The following is a 21364-nucleotide window of genomic DNA, read 5'->3' as shown; positions in this document are numbered from 1 at the left end:
AACTTTCAAAAAGACTCACTGTAAGAGGAATTTTTAGTCATCATGGTTTTTCCTGAAATTATTGGTGAGGACACTCTTGCAAGACTTTCACCAGCCTCTTGACACCCTGGATACTTGCTCCAAGAGCTAATGTCAAGCAAACACGACATTGTAGTAGGGTCTCACTATAGAACCCTGTAATTAACTGCACAGTAAGGACCTATTAATACATGCATGTGCATACATATACACAGGAGCATGCATAAGTAGACACACACACACATGCATGCATGCACGCGTGCGCACAGACACACATACATGCATGCCCGCACACATGGACAGTTCGAAGCATCCAAGAAATGAAATTCCCTCTTCCATACACACAGAAACCATTCGTTCTCTTGACGAAATCTTGTCAGTCTCAACAGAAAAACACAGCTTCATTACCAGAAACACCGTTGTCTGATCCATACACTTTCAATCTGACTGGGAACGCTATCTTCTGTCTGCACAATAACTTGACAAATATTAGCATGAATTGCTAAGGCAGTGTGACAACCACATGCTGAGAGCAAAGTCTCACTAATGTGTTTTGGCATGCAGGTTTGTAATCACACATTTACATATGCAATGACCTACATTTGCATGTCAGATCACACACTGTCTTGGTTTATTAAGACTGGGCACCTCCCTGTGCTTGGCGGCCAGAGTGGCGAGAGAGGGCCAGAGGGCCGTGTTTTTTGGCAGTTGAGGGATGAACTGCCACCAAGGATTAGGGTGATATGGCCTGAGCATTAGACACTTCATTAGACGTAATCTGTTTAACAGTGGGCAGTGTATGTAAACTTCACAGCCCATTTGCGGCACCTTTCTCCCCCCATGGCCCTTCTTCAAAGGGCAGTGTGGGTGAGTGACAGCTTGTCTCATCTGCTCCCATGTCCTGTCATAGAGTGAAGATGTGGAGAGCTGACATGAGAAGGAACATAGCTGCACATCGCCACTACCCTTGGGTCTCACTATCTCACTGCAATTTGTGTAAAAATAAGCGTGCGTGAGATGAGGGCTCCTTTAGAGACCATCAGACAGGTCAGCACTATACTCTGGTTCGATCATTTGACACCGGATCCAGTATCGTGCTTCATTTTGATGAATTAGATGCCACTGTCGATCGAATCACATTATTGCTTTAAAAATGATACCAAATATGCCCCACTAAAGAACTATTTTTAGGAGATATAATCTCCTTAAATGTTGTCCAACTGCCCGTCTCTACACATATATGCACATACACAGTATACATGCATATGTATATACTTATGAACTAAGCATGTTGAGTTGTACTAAGAGTAGCAATGATATTTAAGCCACTGTGAATTAGAAGCCAGGTGAAATCACACTGACTTTGCTGCTCTAGGCTTAGAGTGACAACAGAATCCCACTAGCTTCTAAGGGGCACAAAAGAGCTCATTTCAAGGGTCTTCAACTTTTATCAGAGTAGAAATACACTTCGTTTCCATGAACTGTGGATGCCTTATGTGGGAGAGGCCTTTTTAAAGTCACCTGTGTATCCTGGCCATAGGCCCCACCCGTAGCTGTGCCATAAGCTCTGGGCTCCCCATGGCATTGCACGGGCCTCTTCCCACACCTCTTGGACAACTTCTTCACATGTGGCAAGCCACAGCTGTGTCTGAACTTAATTCCATCCTTAGCCCCTGTAAAAGAACCATCATCAGCTCTTTCAGGCAGTTTTATTTCCCGTGTCCTGCTTTAGCATCTCCTGGGCAACTGAAACAGCCATCTTGACAGTAGCCATTCGGTTCCATAAAGTATTTTACAAACTCAGGGCCTATGCTAGATTCTAGATCAGTGGTTCTCAACCTGTGGGTCCAGACCCTCCCCAGGGGTTACCTATCAAATATCCTGCATATCAGATATTCACATTATTATGATTCATAACCATAGCAAAATCACAGTTATGGAGTAGCAACAAAATACTTTTGTGGTTGAGGGTCACGGCAATATGAGGAACTGTACAAAGGTTTACAGCATTAATAAGGTTGAGAACACTGTTCTAGATCATACTGGCTTTTGATTATTTGTTTGTAAAGATGTGATTCTCCCACTATTCATCGATTTCTCAAAAGCAAAGGCCCAAGACCAAGGTCTTAGCTTATAAGCAGAGGCCAGGAAGAAGAAAAATGTCTATTAAGAGAATGTACTGGAAAATTCTGAGTGAACGTAAAGTGTCTACCACACAGGGCATGGTAATAAATTAACACAGGTTCTAATTATGGCCTTGTAGAGACCACAGGAGCATGAAATGAAAATGAACACCAGACCTGCAAGCCTCTGCCTCTCACAGCCTTCCAGTTGGTGAGTTCAAGAAATTTCCTTTCATCCATCTATTAAGGGAGACTTTAGTAATAAACTGTGGTCCTTGCTGGGGTGACTGGAGAAACACTGAATACTACACTTCAAATCAACCCTGCTGTATAGCCTGGCTAACCACAGACTTATGGAAGTCCACTATGTTTTCACAGAACTCATTGGAAAAGGTTCTGGTGTTCCAAGGACCTAAGCTTAAACCCCAGTTTTCAGTTTCACTCTGGACCTGACGAGTGTACATTTCCACTGTTAACTTGCCTGGTCTAGAATCATCTGGGAAGGATGTCTCAGTGAGAAATGTCTAGAGTATACTGTGCTGTGAGCATGCCCACAAGAGCTTAGTTTGGGTATCTGAGGTGGGAAGTCCCACCCTGAATATAGGTGGGGCCATTTCATGGGCTAGACCATGGAATGAATGAGAAGAAGGGGGTCAACAAGGAGGATATGTCTGTGTCTTAACTATGGATGCCATATGACTATTGCCTTCAAGTTCCTGCCATCATGGGCTACACAACCTGGAACTGTGAACTACATCATCCTGCTGTCCCTTAAGTTGCTTTTGTCACTGCACCAGAAAAGAAGACTAATTCAGCAAGCCATCTGGATCCAGTTTCCATTTTGTATAAAACAGTGAGTCTACCTCAAAGAACTGCATGTGGGTGAGCCAATAAGCATGAAGCACCCAGGACAGAAGCCAGCATCTCACAAGGGCTCGCGATCATCTGAGATGCTGTCTTCCCCAAGAGAGTGAGCAGTGAAGAGACCACAGCACCTCCCTCTCCTGACTCTGTGATCTCAGAACCTCAAGCACTGCCGCTGCTCAGACAGCCATGCTCTTCGGTCTCCATCCTGACTGTCTGTTGTATTCTTCTTTATCCAGGCCACAAGAGGAGACTGATTGTTCCTCTGTTCCTCATATGCCAATGGCATACTCAAGCATCTTCCAGGTCTGTGCCGGATTTTACAATTGAGATCACCCTCCTGATGGATGAATGAAAACAGCCAACTCCCTTAGTTACGATACTCTCTGGGTGGCAGCGCAGCACATGCAACTATCACCATTAAAGCCAAAATCCATTTAACGCTTGCTGTGATGAAACTTTTAATGCATAAAACTGTATAAAATGTATGACATCTTTTGTGACGGTTTATATGGCCGGGATATGCTTACAAGTTAGAAGCTCAACAACCGAATGACCCATAAACCAGGTGTAACACTGCATGTTCTCCACAACAAATAACAGCGAAGATGTCAGAAGTTCAGTGTGCAGGGTTTTCTCTAAAGCTTCTAAGAAACTTTAGGTCCCATGTAGTATTTACAAACACTCATTTTTGGAAGAAATCTTAAAATATAACTAACATGGGTAACAAATGCATGTCTGTATGAAGTGTTTTTCAATATTACTTTATGTCTAGCTAACATCCACAACTTCTTACTTAATGCACAAAATGAAGTCTAGTTCTGGAAGCACTTAGGAATGTTATTTTCATTGTAAATTATTAAATTTAGACTCTGAGTGTGTGTGTATATGTGAACATGCATGTGCATATGCACGCATGCATGCATGTGTGTGTGTGTGTGTGTACTCAGAAGATATCCTCTGAAAGAATGATTAGATCTCAAAAACTCATATTCAAAATCATAAATGACAACTAAAAATTAACCTCTCAAGTGAAGGAAGCTTTGAATATGCTACTGTTCTAGTAAAGGCATGTCTCGCTGACCTCGTACTCATTTAACAATGGTCTTATAAGCTGCAGTGGTCATGACGATCTTCCCCACTTAAGCTGAGTTTCCTCCACATGAATACCTTTCACTTTTCAAACAAAATTGATTCTCTCTGGCACTATCTCCTATTTAAATAATTAATCATTTCCTGGAACTAAATTAATTTCTCTAATTTGCTTAAAAACTCTGAAAGCAAGGACATGTACTGAGCAATAGAAGATTTGGGCAAATATTATAATGATAATTCTCTACGGAGAAATTAGAAGAGTCACAGCACAAACTCCCCAGAGAGAAAATTATGTCCTGATATTCCTTGAGGTATTAGCAATGATCTACTATACAAGCCAGTACTAATTGCAATATCTAACACCATTAATAAGATTTTTACTATTACTACAAATTCCTCTTATTGATTCCCACTTTACTACTTGCTTAAAGCAATGAATTGGTTTGTATTATGTATTAATGTTGTCGATTATCTCCTAAACTGAAAATTAACGAAACACTAAAAGTCTGTCAATTTTACTTTTGCAGTGATATTTATGCTGTGATCTTTTATTTTGTAAAGTACACTGCTCACTTCCATGAGCAAGAATTTTTCTTCCAAAATACCTAACATAATTCTAATATATATTTCACTAGAAACCAGAAAATAAAAACAAAATGCCATGCATACCACCAATGCCTAGCTGTGTTTCTTCTCATTAAAAAAGTATCTCCCCAAATTTTCTTTATCTCAAAAGCAACCCATCCCTAAAGTCCTCTACGCACAATAGATAACATCTTTTTAAAAAATATGCATGTCACTGTAAGTAGATCTTGTAATTTAAAGAAGGAAACTGACCATAGTACAGGGAAATGAGTGACAAATACACAAAAATATATACAACTTAATTTTATGACATCTAGTTTTGCAGTATTTGATCATCATTAGTTGTATTTTCCACTATAATAATTACTACAACTAAATGACTGAAAGAAAAATACTGCACCTCTTTTAAATTATCATGAGCAAGATAATTACAGCCAAAGGCATATTTCCATCTCCCCCACTTTACCAGTTACATCTGATAAAAACAAAACATAGAAGAAAAAGCTTGGAATGCAAGCAAATTCAGAGCAAAACAGATTGTCTTTAAGACTGCTCATTTACCCCACTAATACTGATGATGTAGGAAGTTAAACAATAAAGAACCCTGTAATAGTATGACAATGAAGAGACAACACATTTGGTATTCACTCTGTGTATTTACACAGTATGAAGAGAAATAACCTAGGTTCATATAGCTGACAACGAGTCACAGCTATTTCAGTTTATGAGAAGGAGGGATGGTCTTGCTGAATATAAAACATTTACAGTGAGATTAAAAGACATAAAGGAGTCTAGAGACAGGATTCAGTGAGCCACCATGTGAGTGCAGAGAACTCTGGGTCCTCTGCAAGAGTAAGCAGCAAGTCGTTCTCTAGTCCCAAGAAAGCAATTATTGATACCATGCTGTATACAATGCAATATACAAGAAGAAAGCTGCATGTCAAGTCTATGGGGCAAACACTACTCTGATTTATTGACAGGAAAACTTAGGACAGTAGAGAAGGAAGAACCAAAACCTAATCCCAGACAATTACATCAGAGCTCACACTACACACACATATTGAATGGTCTCTGTTTCCTTCCAGTTTCTAAATACAAAATCATGCTGCTCATATCTGGGGGAGATGCTGAGAACTCAACCTCAGGATCTTTTATCCTTGACTGTTTGAAAAGGGATCCTTCTCTAGAGCTCTGGCTGCCCTTAAATTCACCATGGATTGAGAAGTCAAGTCCAGCTTTGGCCTCCTGTGATTTTATACATACGTACCGCCAACCCGGCACTACTGACTTCGAGCAAACCAACCCACATATTAAGTGTTATTCATTAGAGTGTCTACCACAGGAGGATTCATCTTATTCTAGAAAAGTTTCAGCTACTGAAGAGAAATCTGAAGGCCAAATTGAGCATTGTGATGAGTGAACCACATAAAAATTATAGGTCTTAACAAAAACTGTATCTTACTTTGTTGGGAAAAATAACTTTATTGATTAAGTAAATACATAGCTCTAAAGAATTCTGGGCTATTCTCAGTTGTCAAAGTCATCCTCAAAACTACAGACATTTCGTTGTTATGATTCCTAAAATTATGCTTCTGAACTCAGCTGGAAAGCCAGTCTGATGACTCCAGGGTTATCCTTATGCACATCTCTGAATGACTTCAAATCCCAAGAGAGCAGAAAAGAGAATCTCAGCCTTTAAAAACCATACACACTTCTCAAAGCAAGTCCTTTGAAATATGAGGGATGGTCACTAGTAAGTATATAAACATGAATTATCAATCTAAAATCAAAGAGAGTTCAATCACATTTTATATATGTTGAAATCATTTTTCATTTGACAGCCTTCTTAGTATTGTATAACTGAGTGAAATAACTCTAAGCAGCTAAAATTCATATAAAGTAACACAATACACTTTGATCCATAGTGAACTAAAGAGGCTAAAATACAATTTTCCATTAGAGATAATTACCCACTCAACACTCATTTGTTGATAACCTATCATCTATCATTCATTAATATAAAATATGATATATAAATGAGAACAAGGCAGGCCTTACAAGCCTGTAATTCCAGCTATGTGGCAGGCCGAGGAAGGAGATTTTTCAAATTCATGGCATGCCTGCATTGCAGAGTGAGGTGAAGGCCAGCCTAGGCCTTCATCCATTAGGATGCCTGTCTCTGAATAAAAAATGCACAAAGGGCTGGAGCTGTAACACAGTAACACAGTGTTTGCCTAGCATGTACTAGGGCCTTGAGTCAATCCCCAGTACAAGGGTGGGGCTTAAGAAACAAGAAGAGAGGATAAGAACTATATAAAATATACATGTATGTATGTGTGTGTGTTTGTAACAAACATACTAGTGTAAGGAGTCACCCATAATCATTATTTTTCACAGAATGATCTTTTTATTGTCTTCTAAATTACCTACTGCCTTTATTATAATATTCCCCATGAACCTTGATCATAATAGCATAATTTCATAATAATATAAAACATAAGGAGCAAAGCTCACCAGGTCCCATCAGTGACCACATATTCTTGACAACCACCTTATACTGGAGGTGAATGGAAGCATGCAGGTTTCAAGATATGGCTGAACCAGGGTCCACAGTTAGCAATGTCAGAGATGCACTGTACAAGGGTAACCAGATGGTGCAGCTCTTTAAAGTCATATACAAATGTAGCACTCACCCCAAACTACAAAAGCTAGAAGGTATAAGGAAAGGAATATAACACAGTGTGCAGTTTAAAAATAGATTCTTACTGCAAAGGAAAAAAGCAACCAGAAAGTGTAAAGTGACTACAATCTAGAATTGTCATAACAGCAACAAATAAATAGATAGATAAATAAATGAATGAATGAATAAATAAGTGGGGAATGTGAGAAGTTACATATATAATATGGGAAATTCTGAAGAAACTTATATATCATATTTAACATTATTTAAAAGGTGATTTTTGAAAAGAAAAAGGATAGTCTGATTTGAAACCAAGTTTGTATTCATTCAAAAATATTTATGGAATGGCTACTGTGTGTAAATCAGACTAGTGACACAGTTTATAGTCTAAAGCAAGAAAAATAATGAGCAGAGTTAACAAAGACTAACAAAGTTAATTAACAAGGTTAACAAAGATTTCAAGGAAAAATATGCCAGTGAAGGTATATTATGTGTTTCACTTAGTGCTTAAAGAATCTCTCTCTCTCTCTCTCTCTCTCTCTCTCTCTCTCTCTCTCTCTCTCTCTCTCTCTCTCTCACACACACACACACACACACACACACACACACACACACACCACCTCAAGTATATACTTAAAGTACTTAAAAATGATGAATGAGCAAATGAGAAGTCACACAAGTGCCAAACAAGCGCGGTCTGACAACCATTTTATAACAGTTTCTGAATGCTATGCTGGAAGAGACAGAAGGGGAGAGGGGAAGGCTGCAGCAAGATCAATGAGGAAGCTATTACAACACAACTAAAGCCTCTGGCCTAGTGGAGGGAATGGAGGCAGTGAGACATCTCCCAGTTCTAAAAACGTTTTCAATATAGAGCTAGTGGTTCCTGAGAGGGAAAGGAAGAAGCCAGGGATGTTCCAGCATCAGCTGCAAGAAAGGTGAGCTGGCCAGTGACTGGGATTCACGTGGGAAGGGTAGGGCAGGTAGCAGGCAAATACTTAGAGATCAGCTGGAGACCACGATGGTTATGATGGACAATTCGGTACTGGGAAGGCCGTTGGGGATATGACTTTGGGAAGCAGAATTCTAGGTTGCGATGACTCTGAGAGTCACATACATGAAATTGTAAAAATGGAAGAGACCCTGGTTAGGAATACAAATAGGTAAAAAAGAGACAAAGAACTAAGCCTTGGGGAAATTCATTACTAAGATGTTCTGGAGGTGAGAGACATAGAGCAAGAGCGACCCTGTAAAACAAGAGGGGGGGGAAGAAGATATCTGGAAGTCAGGAGAGGGAAGAATTTCAAAGAATAGCTATTTTCAATTATCTCCCAATGAGGTTGGTAAAAAGAGGCCTGGGCAAGTCATGGTGAGAAGGGTAGAGCTTACACAGGGTAAATTTAAGAAAAAAAGAAGAGACTTGAATATAAACATCACTTTCTAGAACAGTCTAAATTAAGTAGGCGATAGTATAGGATCTGGCTCTACTGGGAATTTTGGCAAATGAGGGCAGAGTGGTAGGTTCATCTCATTAACTAGAGGCAGAAGACCTGTGCACAGATTCAAGCTGGAAAATGTGTGACCTCCAGGACATGTCAGCTGAGAGTGAGGTCAGGGGATGTTTCTCTTGGGGTTGGAGGAGAGAAGAACTAGATGGGAGAGCATGGGAAGACAGTGGGAGGAGAGGATAGTTATGAGGTGGGGGGGCTTGGGGAGACAGTGGGAGCCTCAAGACTGGGGATGTGACTACTGTGCAGCCTCAGGCTTTCCTGAAGGAGCAGGCCATGAAGCTCAACTATGGCAAGCCAGTGTTTCCTCAAAGGCGCTGTTGCAGTTAACCCCCCTCCTCCTCCGTGCCTGCCTGTGAGGAGACTATATTGTCTAAATTACTGTAAATGCCTCTTGAAGAAAAGCGCTGTTCTATGCCATATGACAAACACCTTCACAGCCCAAATTCATCAACACAAGCAAAATGAGCCTCATTGCTCGGGGACTAACTCTGGAAGACAAACTAGAGAGAGAAAAGAAGGCAATACAGTGAACATAACCAAGGCCTTATCCATGCTGGGAGCCACAGGGGTTGCCTTCCTCCTGCCCACAGTCAATACCTGTTATACTCAGAACATGCAATGAGGTACACTTGACCTTGTTCACACACGCAAAATCCTAAGTGAATGCTAGTTTGTGCTGCCAAGAAGCTTGAAACAATGGCTACCCCACCTTGTGGTTAAAGAAGCCAACTCTGAAGTAGTGTCCTCATACTCTGCAAAGCGTAAAAGTACGGGCTGTTTTCTATATGCAGTTCTGGTACATGTTCTCTTTTACTAACAGCTCAAATAGTACAATATTTCAAATTGTAAAATAAAAGCAGAAAATCCCAGAATTTAAACGTCTGATCATAACTAAAATTAATCTTCTTATAAATTCTTAGATTGCACTGATGGCTCTTACATAATTAATTTTAGAATTATAAAGTAGATATGCAACATAACCCTCCTTACTTAAAAAACTAAAAATGAAAATGGTCACACATTGTCATAAACTTCTGCTGAAAGGAATACAAGATTTCACTGTTTAATCCTGGGATCCAGTGACAGAAAGGGAGAAATGATGAGCAAAGGAGTTAAGACTGGGTTGGTTTAACCCACAGAAATAGTTGACCTCAACAAGGGGGAGCGCTTGGACCTCAGATTGATGGCTGTGTGGAAAGCATGGGACTGATCCAGATCCCCTGAATGTGGGTGTCAGTGAGGAGGCCTAGGCAATCTATTGGGCCTTGGGTAGTAGATCAGTATTTATCCCTGACACAAAAATGAACTTTGGCTATCCATCCCACAATGAGAGATGCTCTCTCAGCCTGGACTCTTGGGGGAGGACCTAGACCCTGCCCTGGATGAAATGACAAACTCTGGAGATCCACCATGGAGGGCCTCACCCTCCCTGGGAATTGGAGTGGAGATTGGGTGGGGGACTGAGGGGCCTGTTGGGGAGGCAGAGAGGGAGAGGGAGCTGGGATTGACATGTGAAGCAAGCTTGTTTCTAACTTAAGAAAAAAAGGAAGATAAAAAAAGAAAAATTATTAAACTGTATATAAAAAATATTTCATTGTTTAAAATTAGTCTTCCTATACTATTTTAACTTTCATTGTCCCCATCATTTATACCATGTGAAGTAGTAAAGGAGGAAAAGGAAAAGGAAAATCTACTGTTGTACAAGTAGAGGCTTGAATGATGAAATACAGAAAAATCAAGTCAAACGTGCATTCACTGCTCTCTAGAGTGTGGGCGGTATCAAGGGAGAAAGAAAGAACAGAAGTGATAATAAAAAAAATGCCCTAACTTCATAAGGGCAGCAGTAATGCAAAATAAATAAATAAATAAATAAACTACATAAATTCCACATTCCAAACCTTCAACACAATGGGATTCACGCTGTACTAAAAATGAGAGCACATATTATAGGTGCTGTATGGGTTTACAGGCTCATCTCGACAAGGAAACGGAGAGCCATGCTAAGAAGACACACTGTTCATCACTCCATCGGAATCAGTGTCTGACTTCTTTAGGCTTCTGTTTATGTGCACACTTCCATTAGCGTTACAAAAGCAAAGGGGTCGCTGGGCTAACCATATGTTGCCATATCACCCCCATTATTCAGGCCAATGGTGTGGAACCAAACAAAGGAGGTTGTCAACCCTGGGCCCAGGCTGCCCTTCCCAGTCTCTTGAAACGCCACCGAGAGCAGGAACATTCCTCAAAGACTTAGTAAGTAATAACGCATATAGCTCTTGTCAGGCAGTCTTTCTTTCACTGTCTCACACCATCAGTCTGAAGGCAGAGAGAAAGGAAAGCTCTCCCTTCCCCCACATGCCACAAGGCAGCCAGAGCCTGGCATGACACTTGCCTATTTCCAACAGGGAAAGCGCTCCAACCATACAGGAGCAACAGCAGGAGGCAGAAAGGAAAGGAACAGTGTGAAAAGAAATGCAGAACCGTTTCGATGATTTTGAAATTTAAACTGTGTGGCAGCCTAGTGTCTCAGAAGAAAACTCTTACTTTCATTTCTGCCTCCTACTGCCACTCCGACCTTTCTTGGTTGGTGAGTCAGTAGGAGGCAAAAAAAAAAAAAAAAAAAAAGTGATTTTTTTTCTTTGAAGCACAAGACCAGTTAAAATTGTAAACTTCAAAATCACAACACGAACTACCTAATTTTTAGAGGTGTTCTTTATTGTCTTTGCTAGGAATGGTGTTTAATAGGAAACAATAGTGTCTCACCAGAGATAAGAGATGACACTGAGCTAGGTGTATCTAATACAGTTTACTTACAACAAACTTGATCATGTAACTTAAGACCAACGTTACAGATAGACTGGACAAAGCCAATCCTAAAAGCAAACGTGACCTTCTTCTAAATGGCTTTTCTCGATACACAAAACTCAAGCACAGAGAACAAATGAATGCAATGTAAGAGTATATTAAGAACTAATTTAAACACGGTCCTGTGAAAGACATCCTGATGGGTTTCAACTCTACAACTAACTGAGCTCTGGTGCATATAAAACATAGAGTTCCACAGGGAATTCAAAGCCATGTATCCTTCCCCACAAGAGTTTAGCTTAATAAGGAGATAAGGAAAATGTCCACTTAAGAAAAGGAAACAAAGATGCAGGAAATATGGAATAAAGATTGAGAACAACCATCAAGCTTCCAGGGGAAGACCTCAAGATCTGACAGCCCTGTGGCAGTGTGGTGTTTCAGATGGTCCTGGAAGGGTGGATCCGGTTTTGAAAACTAGAGAGCAGGAAGAAGGATTGAATGAAAATGATTGACATCATGGAAGCAGAAAGGCAGTCTTCTGTAGGTGGTACTTCTGAGCTATGCTCCTGGGAGAGGTCAACAGACACATTAAAACAAATGGAAACCACAGATTCAGCAAGTTCGAAGACCAATATGGGCACCACACAAACTAGCTTTGAGATTCAGTGCACAGAGAAGTCTCGGGAGACAATGGCACAGGCACCTCCTTACCACTAGCCCCAATCCATTCCACCACAGATTTCACTTGAAAGAGTCCTCAATGCCGAGAATAACCTCCAAGCAAACTGAGGGAAAGCTGGCAGCACATATGTAAGGCCTGCTGTAGAAGACCTCTCAAATACCAGGCTGAAAAGCAGCCAGCGAGAAGGATAATAACGAGAAGAAGCTGCCTCCGAAAAGGAAGCCACTGCATATGGGCTCTGCCTTCATGACAAATGCGGGAAACTCTTCAGCTGAATTTCACTAGGATGGACATTGTTTTACCATAACACCCTTTCTACTTCATTTTACATGACAAGACATAAGGAGTAACATAACAAGAGAACCAACATTTCCAGAGAGACAGAGACAAGGAATGGAAGTCAAGAGAAGTCAGCCAAAGCAGAGATACAAAATGCGGAGATACCAGTGCTGCGGGCAGGACTCTGCACCACCACCGCCACCACCACCTCCCATTGGAATCTGTAACCTACAAAATGCAGAGATATTCCCTATCCTGCCTTTTCCCCCCTCTCTAAGTCTAGCATTAACCCTCAAAGCCAAGAAGTTACTGAGATGAAATCATAAGTGAGAGGCGACCTCCTATCATGTTCTATGTGAAAACTAAGCATTATAAAAACACTTAGGAGCCATTTGCAACTTGGAAATTGCAAATGAACATTTTGCAGCTACTTGATTGCCGCTGTCAATTTACTGGAACATATTTAACAGAAACATGCACTCATCCCACTTAATTAGATTACCTGTGGCTGGAACTGAGGAACAGGTGGCCCTTGCATTCCTTGTGGTTGTTCATCCATTGTCCGGCTCAATGGGGACTTTAGAATCCTGCAAAATGTAAAGTTGAAATTTAAATAATGCTGTCATTACCAATTCATGCCACTTCCACAGCCTGACACAGGCATCCATACAGGCTAGATATGCATGATGCTTCAGGACAATTAAGACACCCTCCGCTTCTATTTCTGACACTTGCTAAATCCAATCTCTGTTTAGTCCACATAATCATACACTCTCTCACCATTTCCACTTCTCCGAAGCAGCAGCATGAGTGTAGAAAATCCCACGCTTGGGCTGCCTTCTGTCTTTTTGTCTTCTCTCTGATAAATGCCTTATGAACTTCTTACGAATTAGTTCTCTACTGTAAGTTCCCTTAATGGTATTTTCTAACACCAGGTTTATTGTGTAGACTGGTAAATCATCTGGAATTATATCTATGTAATGCAACAAAAAATTGTTTGTCCTTATGGATACCCAATTTCACTCTTTTCAAAGCATGCCCTTCGCCACATCGCACTGCTGCTCTCTCATCCCTGTCTTGGGTCAAATGACTCTGTCGACATAGACACACAACCGGCACTCTGTATTCACAGGGCTATGTCTGTTTGGAACCACAGAGGAGATTCCTTGGCTGGTATTAGTCTTTGAAGAACTCTTTACAGAACCTTCGGATTTCATTAGATGGAAGTGCTCTGTCGATGACTGAGAGTACAGGACAAGATAATGTATAGGTAACATGAAGCTATATGATGGCTTGAAATACATACACCCTAATTCATACAAAGTTTATCAAAGTACCATCACATGTTGGCAAAGCAGAGGATTCCAAAGTCAATCACCCACCAGTACCGTGACAGCCTGTATCTGCTTCAGCTTAGCTTTTCTTTCTGTTGAGAGGCATATTTATCTATGGCCTTTGGGTGTGGCTTAAGATGTGGAGGGACCCAGAAGGAGGGAAGCCTGAGTCAGGGCCACGGATCAGATAGGAAGGGCAGAGAAAGGCTACAGTTCTTTATCGTTATCTGTGTAAGTTGTTTCCCAATTAAACACCCATTTACCGTTTATCTTGGGTCTAGTGAACTCATTATCATCTGCCTCGGCCATGCTTTGCAATATAATGAACATAAAAGCAGGCAGATCTTTTTCATCTTAGGGGAAAGACATTAATAGTTTCAATAGTGTCTGACCATTGGCTGTTTGACTTTAACTTTTCTATGTATGGAAACTTTGCCTGCACATATGTAAGTACCACATGTGTATAGTGCTCATGGAAGCCAGAAGAAGGTATCAGACCCCCTGGGATTGCAGTTATAGGTGGAGTGAGTTGCTATATGAGTGCTGGGAATTGAACCCAGGTGCTCTGGAAGAGCAACCAGTGCTCTTAACCACTGAGCCATCTCTCTAGCCCAAAGCTGTTCATTTTTAATATGTGCCTTGATCTGCTTGCTTCATAAAGTTGGCTTTGATTTTTATGGATTATTGGATTTGAAGAGGAAAAGAGAGAAAAGAAGAATAAAGTAAAGATGAACCCTAACATCAAAATCACCATTTCACATTTGGCGTTCACAAATGGTTTCTTAAGACATCCTACAAAGAAACGCTTCTTTGTCAAATCTCTCTATAGTTTGCTATATTACATTCTTTCTGAGAGTCAGAATAAATACTAGCAAACTAAAGAACCCAAAGAGCACTTTCTTAAATTTGAGGTTATCTAATGCTGAAAATTATTATGTAATATTTGTTTTATCACACAGCTTGATTGATCCAGGAATGTACTGAAAAATCCTGTTAAGTTACAAAAGTGTTTTTACCACACACACTGATACATGACAACAATTAGGTAAGAACAAGTAGGAGAGAATGAAGACAAGGCAAAGGAACTCAGAACTCTGAAAAACGTAAAGTGACTGAATCAAATAATCTGTCTACAAACAACAGATTACCTGAAAATAAAAATGTATATGATATACTAAGCTCCAGCATCCAAGCAAAAAGAACAAAAAGCAACATAATTTTCTTTCCTCAGATACAACATGGTTCATTGTGTCACTGGGTGCTTTATGACTGTGTTTACTGTATATGTGCATGCATGTCCCTGTCTATGCACATGGGTATATGTGTACCACACAGCATGTCTATGGAGATTTAGAGGACAACCTTGTGAGTGGCTCCCCCATCTATCTTGTTTGAGACAAGATGCTTGCCAAGTTCGTTAGCCAGAACTTCTCCTGTCTTCTCTCTCTTCTCTTGCTGTGAGACCTCTGAGATTTTCTGAATTCTGGGGATCTGAATTTGGGTCTTTGTGCTTGTGTGGTAAGTACCATACCACTTAGTCATCTCCTCAGCTATTGTGTATTTTTACTAATCCTACGTAATTGAAGCAAAGCACATTTTTTTTTTTTTTTGGTTTTTACTAGACAGGATTTCTCTGTATTGTTTTGGAGGTTGTCGGTCCAGCCTGGCCTCGAACTCACAGAGATCCGCCTGCCTCTGCCTCCCGAGTGCTGGGATTAAAGGCGTGCACCACCACCGCCCGGCGCAAAGCACATTTTAATATGCAAAATATATTTAACACACATTTGATCTTCTATATTACAAAGTCCATGTTCCAGATGCCCATGTTGTCTACACTGCATTTATAATGCTTTGTTCAATGTCTGGAATAAATAGGTAGCTGAATGGATATTTAATGAATGAATACATATGTGCTTGTCACAAAGACATCAAGTGATTATTGATACTAATTAAGTATGTTAATGATGGAAAAATCATCAAATTCAACTAATTTGTAGTTAATCTTTAAACCACAAAGAAATCTGCGGTTAATAGAAGATGCTCAATGAGTTACATTTTAAATGACCAGCAGGAAAAATTAACAAGATTTAAATGCAAGCCAGTGAAAGAAAAAAAACACATCCAAATACAAAGCAAACAAACAAACAAGCAGCACATCTGTATGTAATTTCAAATTAAGGTTGGTGGGTGATGGAGGACTACTGTCAGAGCAAAGGATTGTTGAGAGAAGAAAGAACTTCCCTGTCAAGCCAGAGACAGAGGCAGGAGGACCTCCAGTCTGGTCTACAAGTGAGTTCCAAATCAACCAAAGCTACACAGTGAGACTCTGTTATCAAAAAAAAAAAAAAAAAAATAGATGTTCACTACTATGTTTGAAAGATAGTATAACAAGCAAGAAGTCCAGTTCACGGCCGGGCGGTGGTGGCGCATGCCTTTAATCCCAGCACTCGGGAGGCAGAGGCAGGCGGATCTCTGTGAGTTCGAGGCCGGGCTGGACTGACAGCCTCCAAAACAATACAGAGAAACCCTGTCTCATAAAACCAAAAAAACAAAACAAAAACAAAAACAAAAAACAAAAGAAGTCCAGTTCACAAGCTACTGCAAACCTTCAGCAAGACAAGACCCTCACTAGTCTCAACAGCACTGCATTCTACTGACAGCAGTGTGGACCCCACCGAGTCTTCCGTGATCTCACACCCTCTCTCCTATGGACTTTTTCACAGCTACCATTACTCTCTATCTTTAAACACTGGCTTATTCCAAAACTGGCAGCTTCTCTTAAAACTACACTTTCTCCTCAAATTAGCCTATAGCTTTGGTTTTGTTTTTTAATAAATCATAAAAGATGGTCAATTTTGGAAGACGTCAGTAATTTCATGAACTCTGAATATTACCCAAATGGGAACCCTGTCAAATTTGTGTCTTCACAACATCTTTCCTAAGCTCTGAGCTACAAATGCCTATAGCCAGCTGCCCACCTGGGCATATCCACCTGAACAGAGGACCCCATCTTTCGTGTCCCTATATTGCTGTCTTCACACGTGCTACTCTCTACTCACTTACTCTGGCCCACAACTTTTATTAAACACTTGTGTCTCTTGACTTCATTATTGGAGGATTCTAAATCCATTTGTTTATGTAGATTGCATCTACTTGTATTCTATATCCTGAAATTAAAAGAAAAGTGTTAAATGCATGCTAAATTATTTATAAACTATTCCACCTATATATAACATACTCCATGTTTACATATAAAATTTTTATGAAAAACTGCTACATTTTTCAAAAACTTAGTCACAAGAGAAGCATTACTTTACGCTATGCAAAGGTCTTTGATGCCCGTACTCCTTCATGTAGCTTCTGAATCTGTTGATGTGCTGTCTACCCAAACTATGTAAAACTAAGTAAGCGACACATATGCAGCTGAGAAGAAAGAAGCGCTTTATTAGCCATTTCCTGTCTCTCAGGGTACTCTCTGGGTATTTCATAGAACATCAGACCTGACAGAAGACAAACTCAGGTTAACTACAACATGGATTCTGCACACTAATCAGTTAACTCTTAGTCTCTGAAAATCCAGTTGTTTACCTGGCCCTTGAATAGATCTTTAACTCATAGATTTTGGTAACATTGTAACATCTGGAAATTTTTAACTCACTGAGCTAACTAAAAGCCTTTAAATGACAAACATTCCTTGCGTTATATTTTTAAAGTCTTAATTGTCAATATCACTACAGATTTTATCAAAGAAAGTTTTATCTTTAAGTATCAGAAAAACGTAACACAGTGATAAACACAAGTTTTCCAAAATTCTCACTTAAAAAATTTGAATTTTGGCTGGGCCTGGTGGTGTACACTTTTAACCCCAACACTGGGGAGGCAGAGGCATATACTCACAGCTAAACACTGAACTGAGCAGCAGGAACCCAGTGACAGGAACCCAGTGACAGAAATGGAGAAATGATGAGCAAAGGGGTCAAGACCGTGCTGGTGAAACCCATAAAGACAGCTGACTGGACAAGGGGGAGCTCTTGAACCCTACACTGATGACTAAGAGGCCAACAGGGGACTGATCCAAACTCCATGAATGTAGTGTCAGTGAGGAGGCCTCAGAGATCTCTGGGGCCTTGGGTAGTATATTAGTGTTCACCATGGCACACAAATGAACTTTGGGAGCCCATTCCACATGAAGGAATGCTCTCTCAGCCTGGACACATGGGGAAGGGTCTAGGCCCTGCCCTGGATGACATGACAGACTCTGGAGATCCCTCCAAGTAGGGTCTCAACCTCCCTGGGGAAAGATGTGGGAATTGGGCTGGGGAGGGGGGGTGGGAGTGAGGGTGGGAGAGAGAAGCGGGGGAGCTGGGATTGACATTTGAAGCATGCATGTTTCTAATTTAAATTTTAAAAAAAGGAAAAAAAAAGAATCTCTGGGGCTTGCTGGTTTCCACCCTAGCTGAGAAAATGTCACTCCTACATTCAGATAGAGACCCTGCCTCAAAGGAAGCAGTGGAAAGATAGAGAAGAGGACACCTGAAGCCCTTTTCTGACCTCTATGCACATACAAAAATGCACCCCACACATGCATGTACATACTTGAACACACACACACACACACACACACACACACACACACACACACACACACACAGAGTCCTATTCTAAAACCTGAAATCTATTCTGTTATTTATCTCATTACTTTATCCTGTTCCTCCCTGTTCTGAAGCTAAGATTGATGTCTTAACTCCAAGATGTGATGTGTCTCTGCCTGCCTCCCTCACAATAGCTTAGTCCCACACTTCTTGCTACTTTCCATGAACACTGAAACCCCTTCTGTCCCTGAAATCTGCTAAGTACTTTCTGGCATCAGAGCCTGTTGTTTGCTACCCTCTGGGTTCAGAATCCCCAAAAGCTGGCTCAACACCAAGCCTACCCTACCCAGGGTTCCATGGTGCCCCTCCCTCTTCCTATGTATCTTTCAGATCATCATTCTTCTATTTCTGCACAGCTCTTTTAAGAATATGTAATTATACTGCTATGTTTGGGGGGGAGTCTGTTTGTTTGTTTGTTTTACTTCTATTATACTGCAAATGATTCAAACACAAGAACTGCCATTTTGTTTCGTAATTTACTTCTCAGTCATATTTCTTGATCTAGTGATTGAATGGTAATGGGGACGAGAAGACAGATTTTATTCTTGCTTCTAAGCTTATCATTACATATTTGGGGCTTGTGAATTATTAGACTTGGCTGGGAGTAGAACAGGAAAGTTACAATTGATTGCAAGGTATTTTCTAGGAAGAAACAGCATATGGTAGTACCACCAACCAAGTAACAGATGGGAAATGGAAGTAGGGTGGGTGTCCAAAGAGTGAAGAAGAGGACGGGAACAATACAGGAAGACCTTACCGTGAGTGGTTAGGAGAAAGCCATGCATAAAAAGGCTTGCATAGAATCTTTGAAGATGGTGAGGTCAATATATTGTCTTGCAATTTTCAAAGCACTGCTATTTATTATTGGCTAAAACTTTTTATGTGATTGAAAGCAGCCCTTTTCTGTGAACTGCAACTCTCTGAGAAAGCCTTACCTACGCAAAAGATTAGAATAGAACTTCCTGACTGGCCAGAGTTGGAATGTTGCCAATGAGGGCCATTCCACTCACTTCTGTCCCTAACCTAACATGCGTTTTGTCTACCAGGTAAAACCTATGAAATGTATTCTTAGCAAAGCAATACCTTCCACCAAGCCAAAAGCTGTCATGAGTTAATAGAAGAAACCTATAGCAGAGTTTCTCCTGCTTTCCGCCTACCACCTGTCTCCACCAATGCACTGGTGACAAATGCACTGATTTACGACTGTCATTATTCTGTGACTATAGAAGTGCATGTAACCGCTTTCCCCATTAGACATCATTCAAGGCAACTTGAATTCATGTTCCAGGCCAATGATCACTCATTAGCCATTAGGAGAAAAAACACTGTAAAGAATTCAGGTCTGCTAGTGAGCTGACTTTCAATATGACCATAACAAAAGTACTAAATAAAGCATAGTACATTATAATGTAGAGTGGTTTACTTCATTGACAAAGTAACCACCTTATTGTCAATACTAAAATAATATTAGTATTATTCTTAAATAAAATATTTCCTTGTTCCCATATTTAACCAATTTACCAAATGTATACAAACTAAATCCTGGGACCATTATTAGCAAACTAAATCTCGATGGGACTACAAAAGTCACTACACTCACTTTGGTGCAACTCTTAAGGACCGTGTGTGTGTGTGTGTGTGTGTGTGTGTGTGTGTGTGTGTGTGTATGTGTGTGTCTACAGAATCCAAAGTGAATGTCATGTTTTAAAAGTCTTCATTGTACAGAGAAATAAAATAAATCAATATATGTTTCAAACCTTCTTAACAGACCTCTTAACCAATTACAAATTTAAAGCTTAAGTTATAGAAATTTTGTTAAAAGAAGCTTTGAATATGTCTTTCAAAAAATCTTATAATAAATTTTACTTGTAACAATGTTTTTGTCAAAAAAACAAGTTGCAAATTGCCTTTTGATTGACTCCTTAACATGAACAATGCTCAGATAAATAGACATATTTCCTTTATTGTTTACAAGCAAAGGAAAGTGTAAAAACAAATCAATCTCAAAGTGTTCTAATTCATCTTTTTACTTCAAAATTGAAAGTAAACCAGTTCTAACAACACAGGTTACCTCCGGGGTCTATTTTCAAATATACATTTTCATGATCCCATCACATAGCCACAGCTCCCCAATGCAGTGTAAACTGTTCACAGAGAAAATGCATGGGGATTCAAACAGAGCTTTCAGATAATCAATTACAAGTTGGCTTTAGTTTTTTCAGAATTCTAATGATTGGACATGAGAAATATATGATCCACACTTAAGTTTCCTTTTTCTGAAATGAGTTTTTCCCTTCACTCTTTGAGGTAATACAAGGTTTAGTATACTTTCACAAGGTATATTATGCTTACATAACCAAATATTCTATAAGTCATTTTTATTAAACAAGCCACTCTCACTTAAGAGAAATGAAATATGGAACAAAAAAGGAATAACTATGCTGAAAATAGAGCATGCTTCCCCCACCCAAAGACAATTATAGATTTAGCTATATAAGTGTGTGTACGTACCACACACACACACATACACACACACACACACACACACGGCACACAAATGTCAAAGGACATAATGGAAAGTTTAAGGTGACTTGGCAGAGTCTGAACACTTAAATCCTGATCTAAATATTTTTCTTGGCCGCGAGTCACCATTCAACAGGAATATTCCTGACCTCACCCTCCTGTCTCCATTTAAGTGACTGAGTCATCCAGTATTTCCCATAATGAAGCAAGTGA

At 40.1% G+C, this 21364-nt stretch overlaps 1 protein-coding gene across 1 annotated transcript in view; it reads right to left on the bottom strand.

Moving 5' to 3' along the window:
* Nucleotides 1–21364, bottom strand: part of Nek7 (NIMA related kinase 7) — a 128181-nt gene that overhangs the window by 62136 nt on the left and 44681 nt on the right. The window contains exon 2 of the mRNA XM_005073441.4: nucleotides 13145–13229. Within this exon, the coding sequence (XP_005073498.1) occupies nucleotides 13145–13201 (57 nt within the window). The 5' untranslated portion in view covers nucleotides 13202–13229. The remainder of the gene's footprint in view (nucleotides 1–13144; nucleotides 13230–21364) is intronic.

This window comes from Mesocricetus auratus, unplaced genomic scaffold, assembly GCF_017639785.1.
Source record: "Mesocricetus auratus isolate SY011 unplaced genomic scaffold, BCM_Maur_2.0 Super-Scaffold_100676, whole genome shotgun sequence".
Lineage (NCBI taxonomy): Eukaryota > Metazoa > Chordata > Mammalia > Rodentia > Cricetidae > Mesocricetus > Mesocricetus auratus.
The sequence above is the reverse complement of the archived record's forward strand: the minus strand, read 5'-3'. Positions and strand labels throughout refer to the sequence as shown.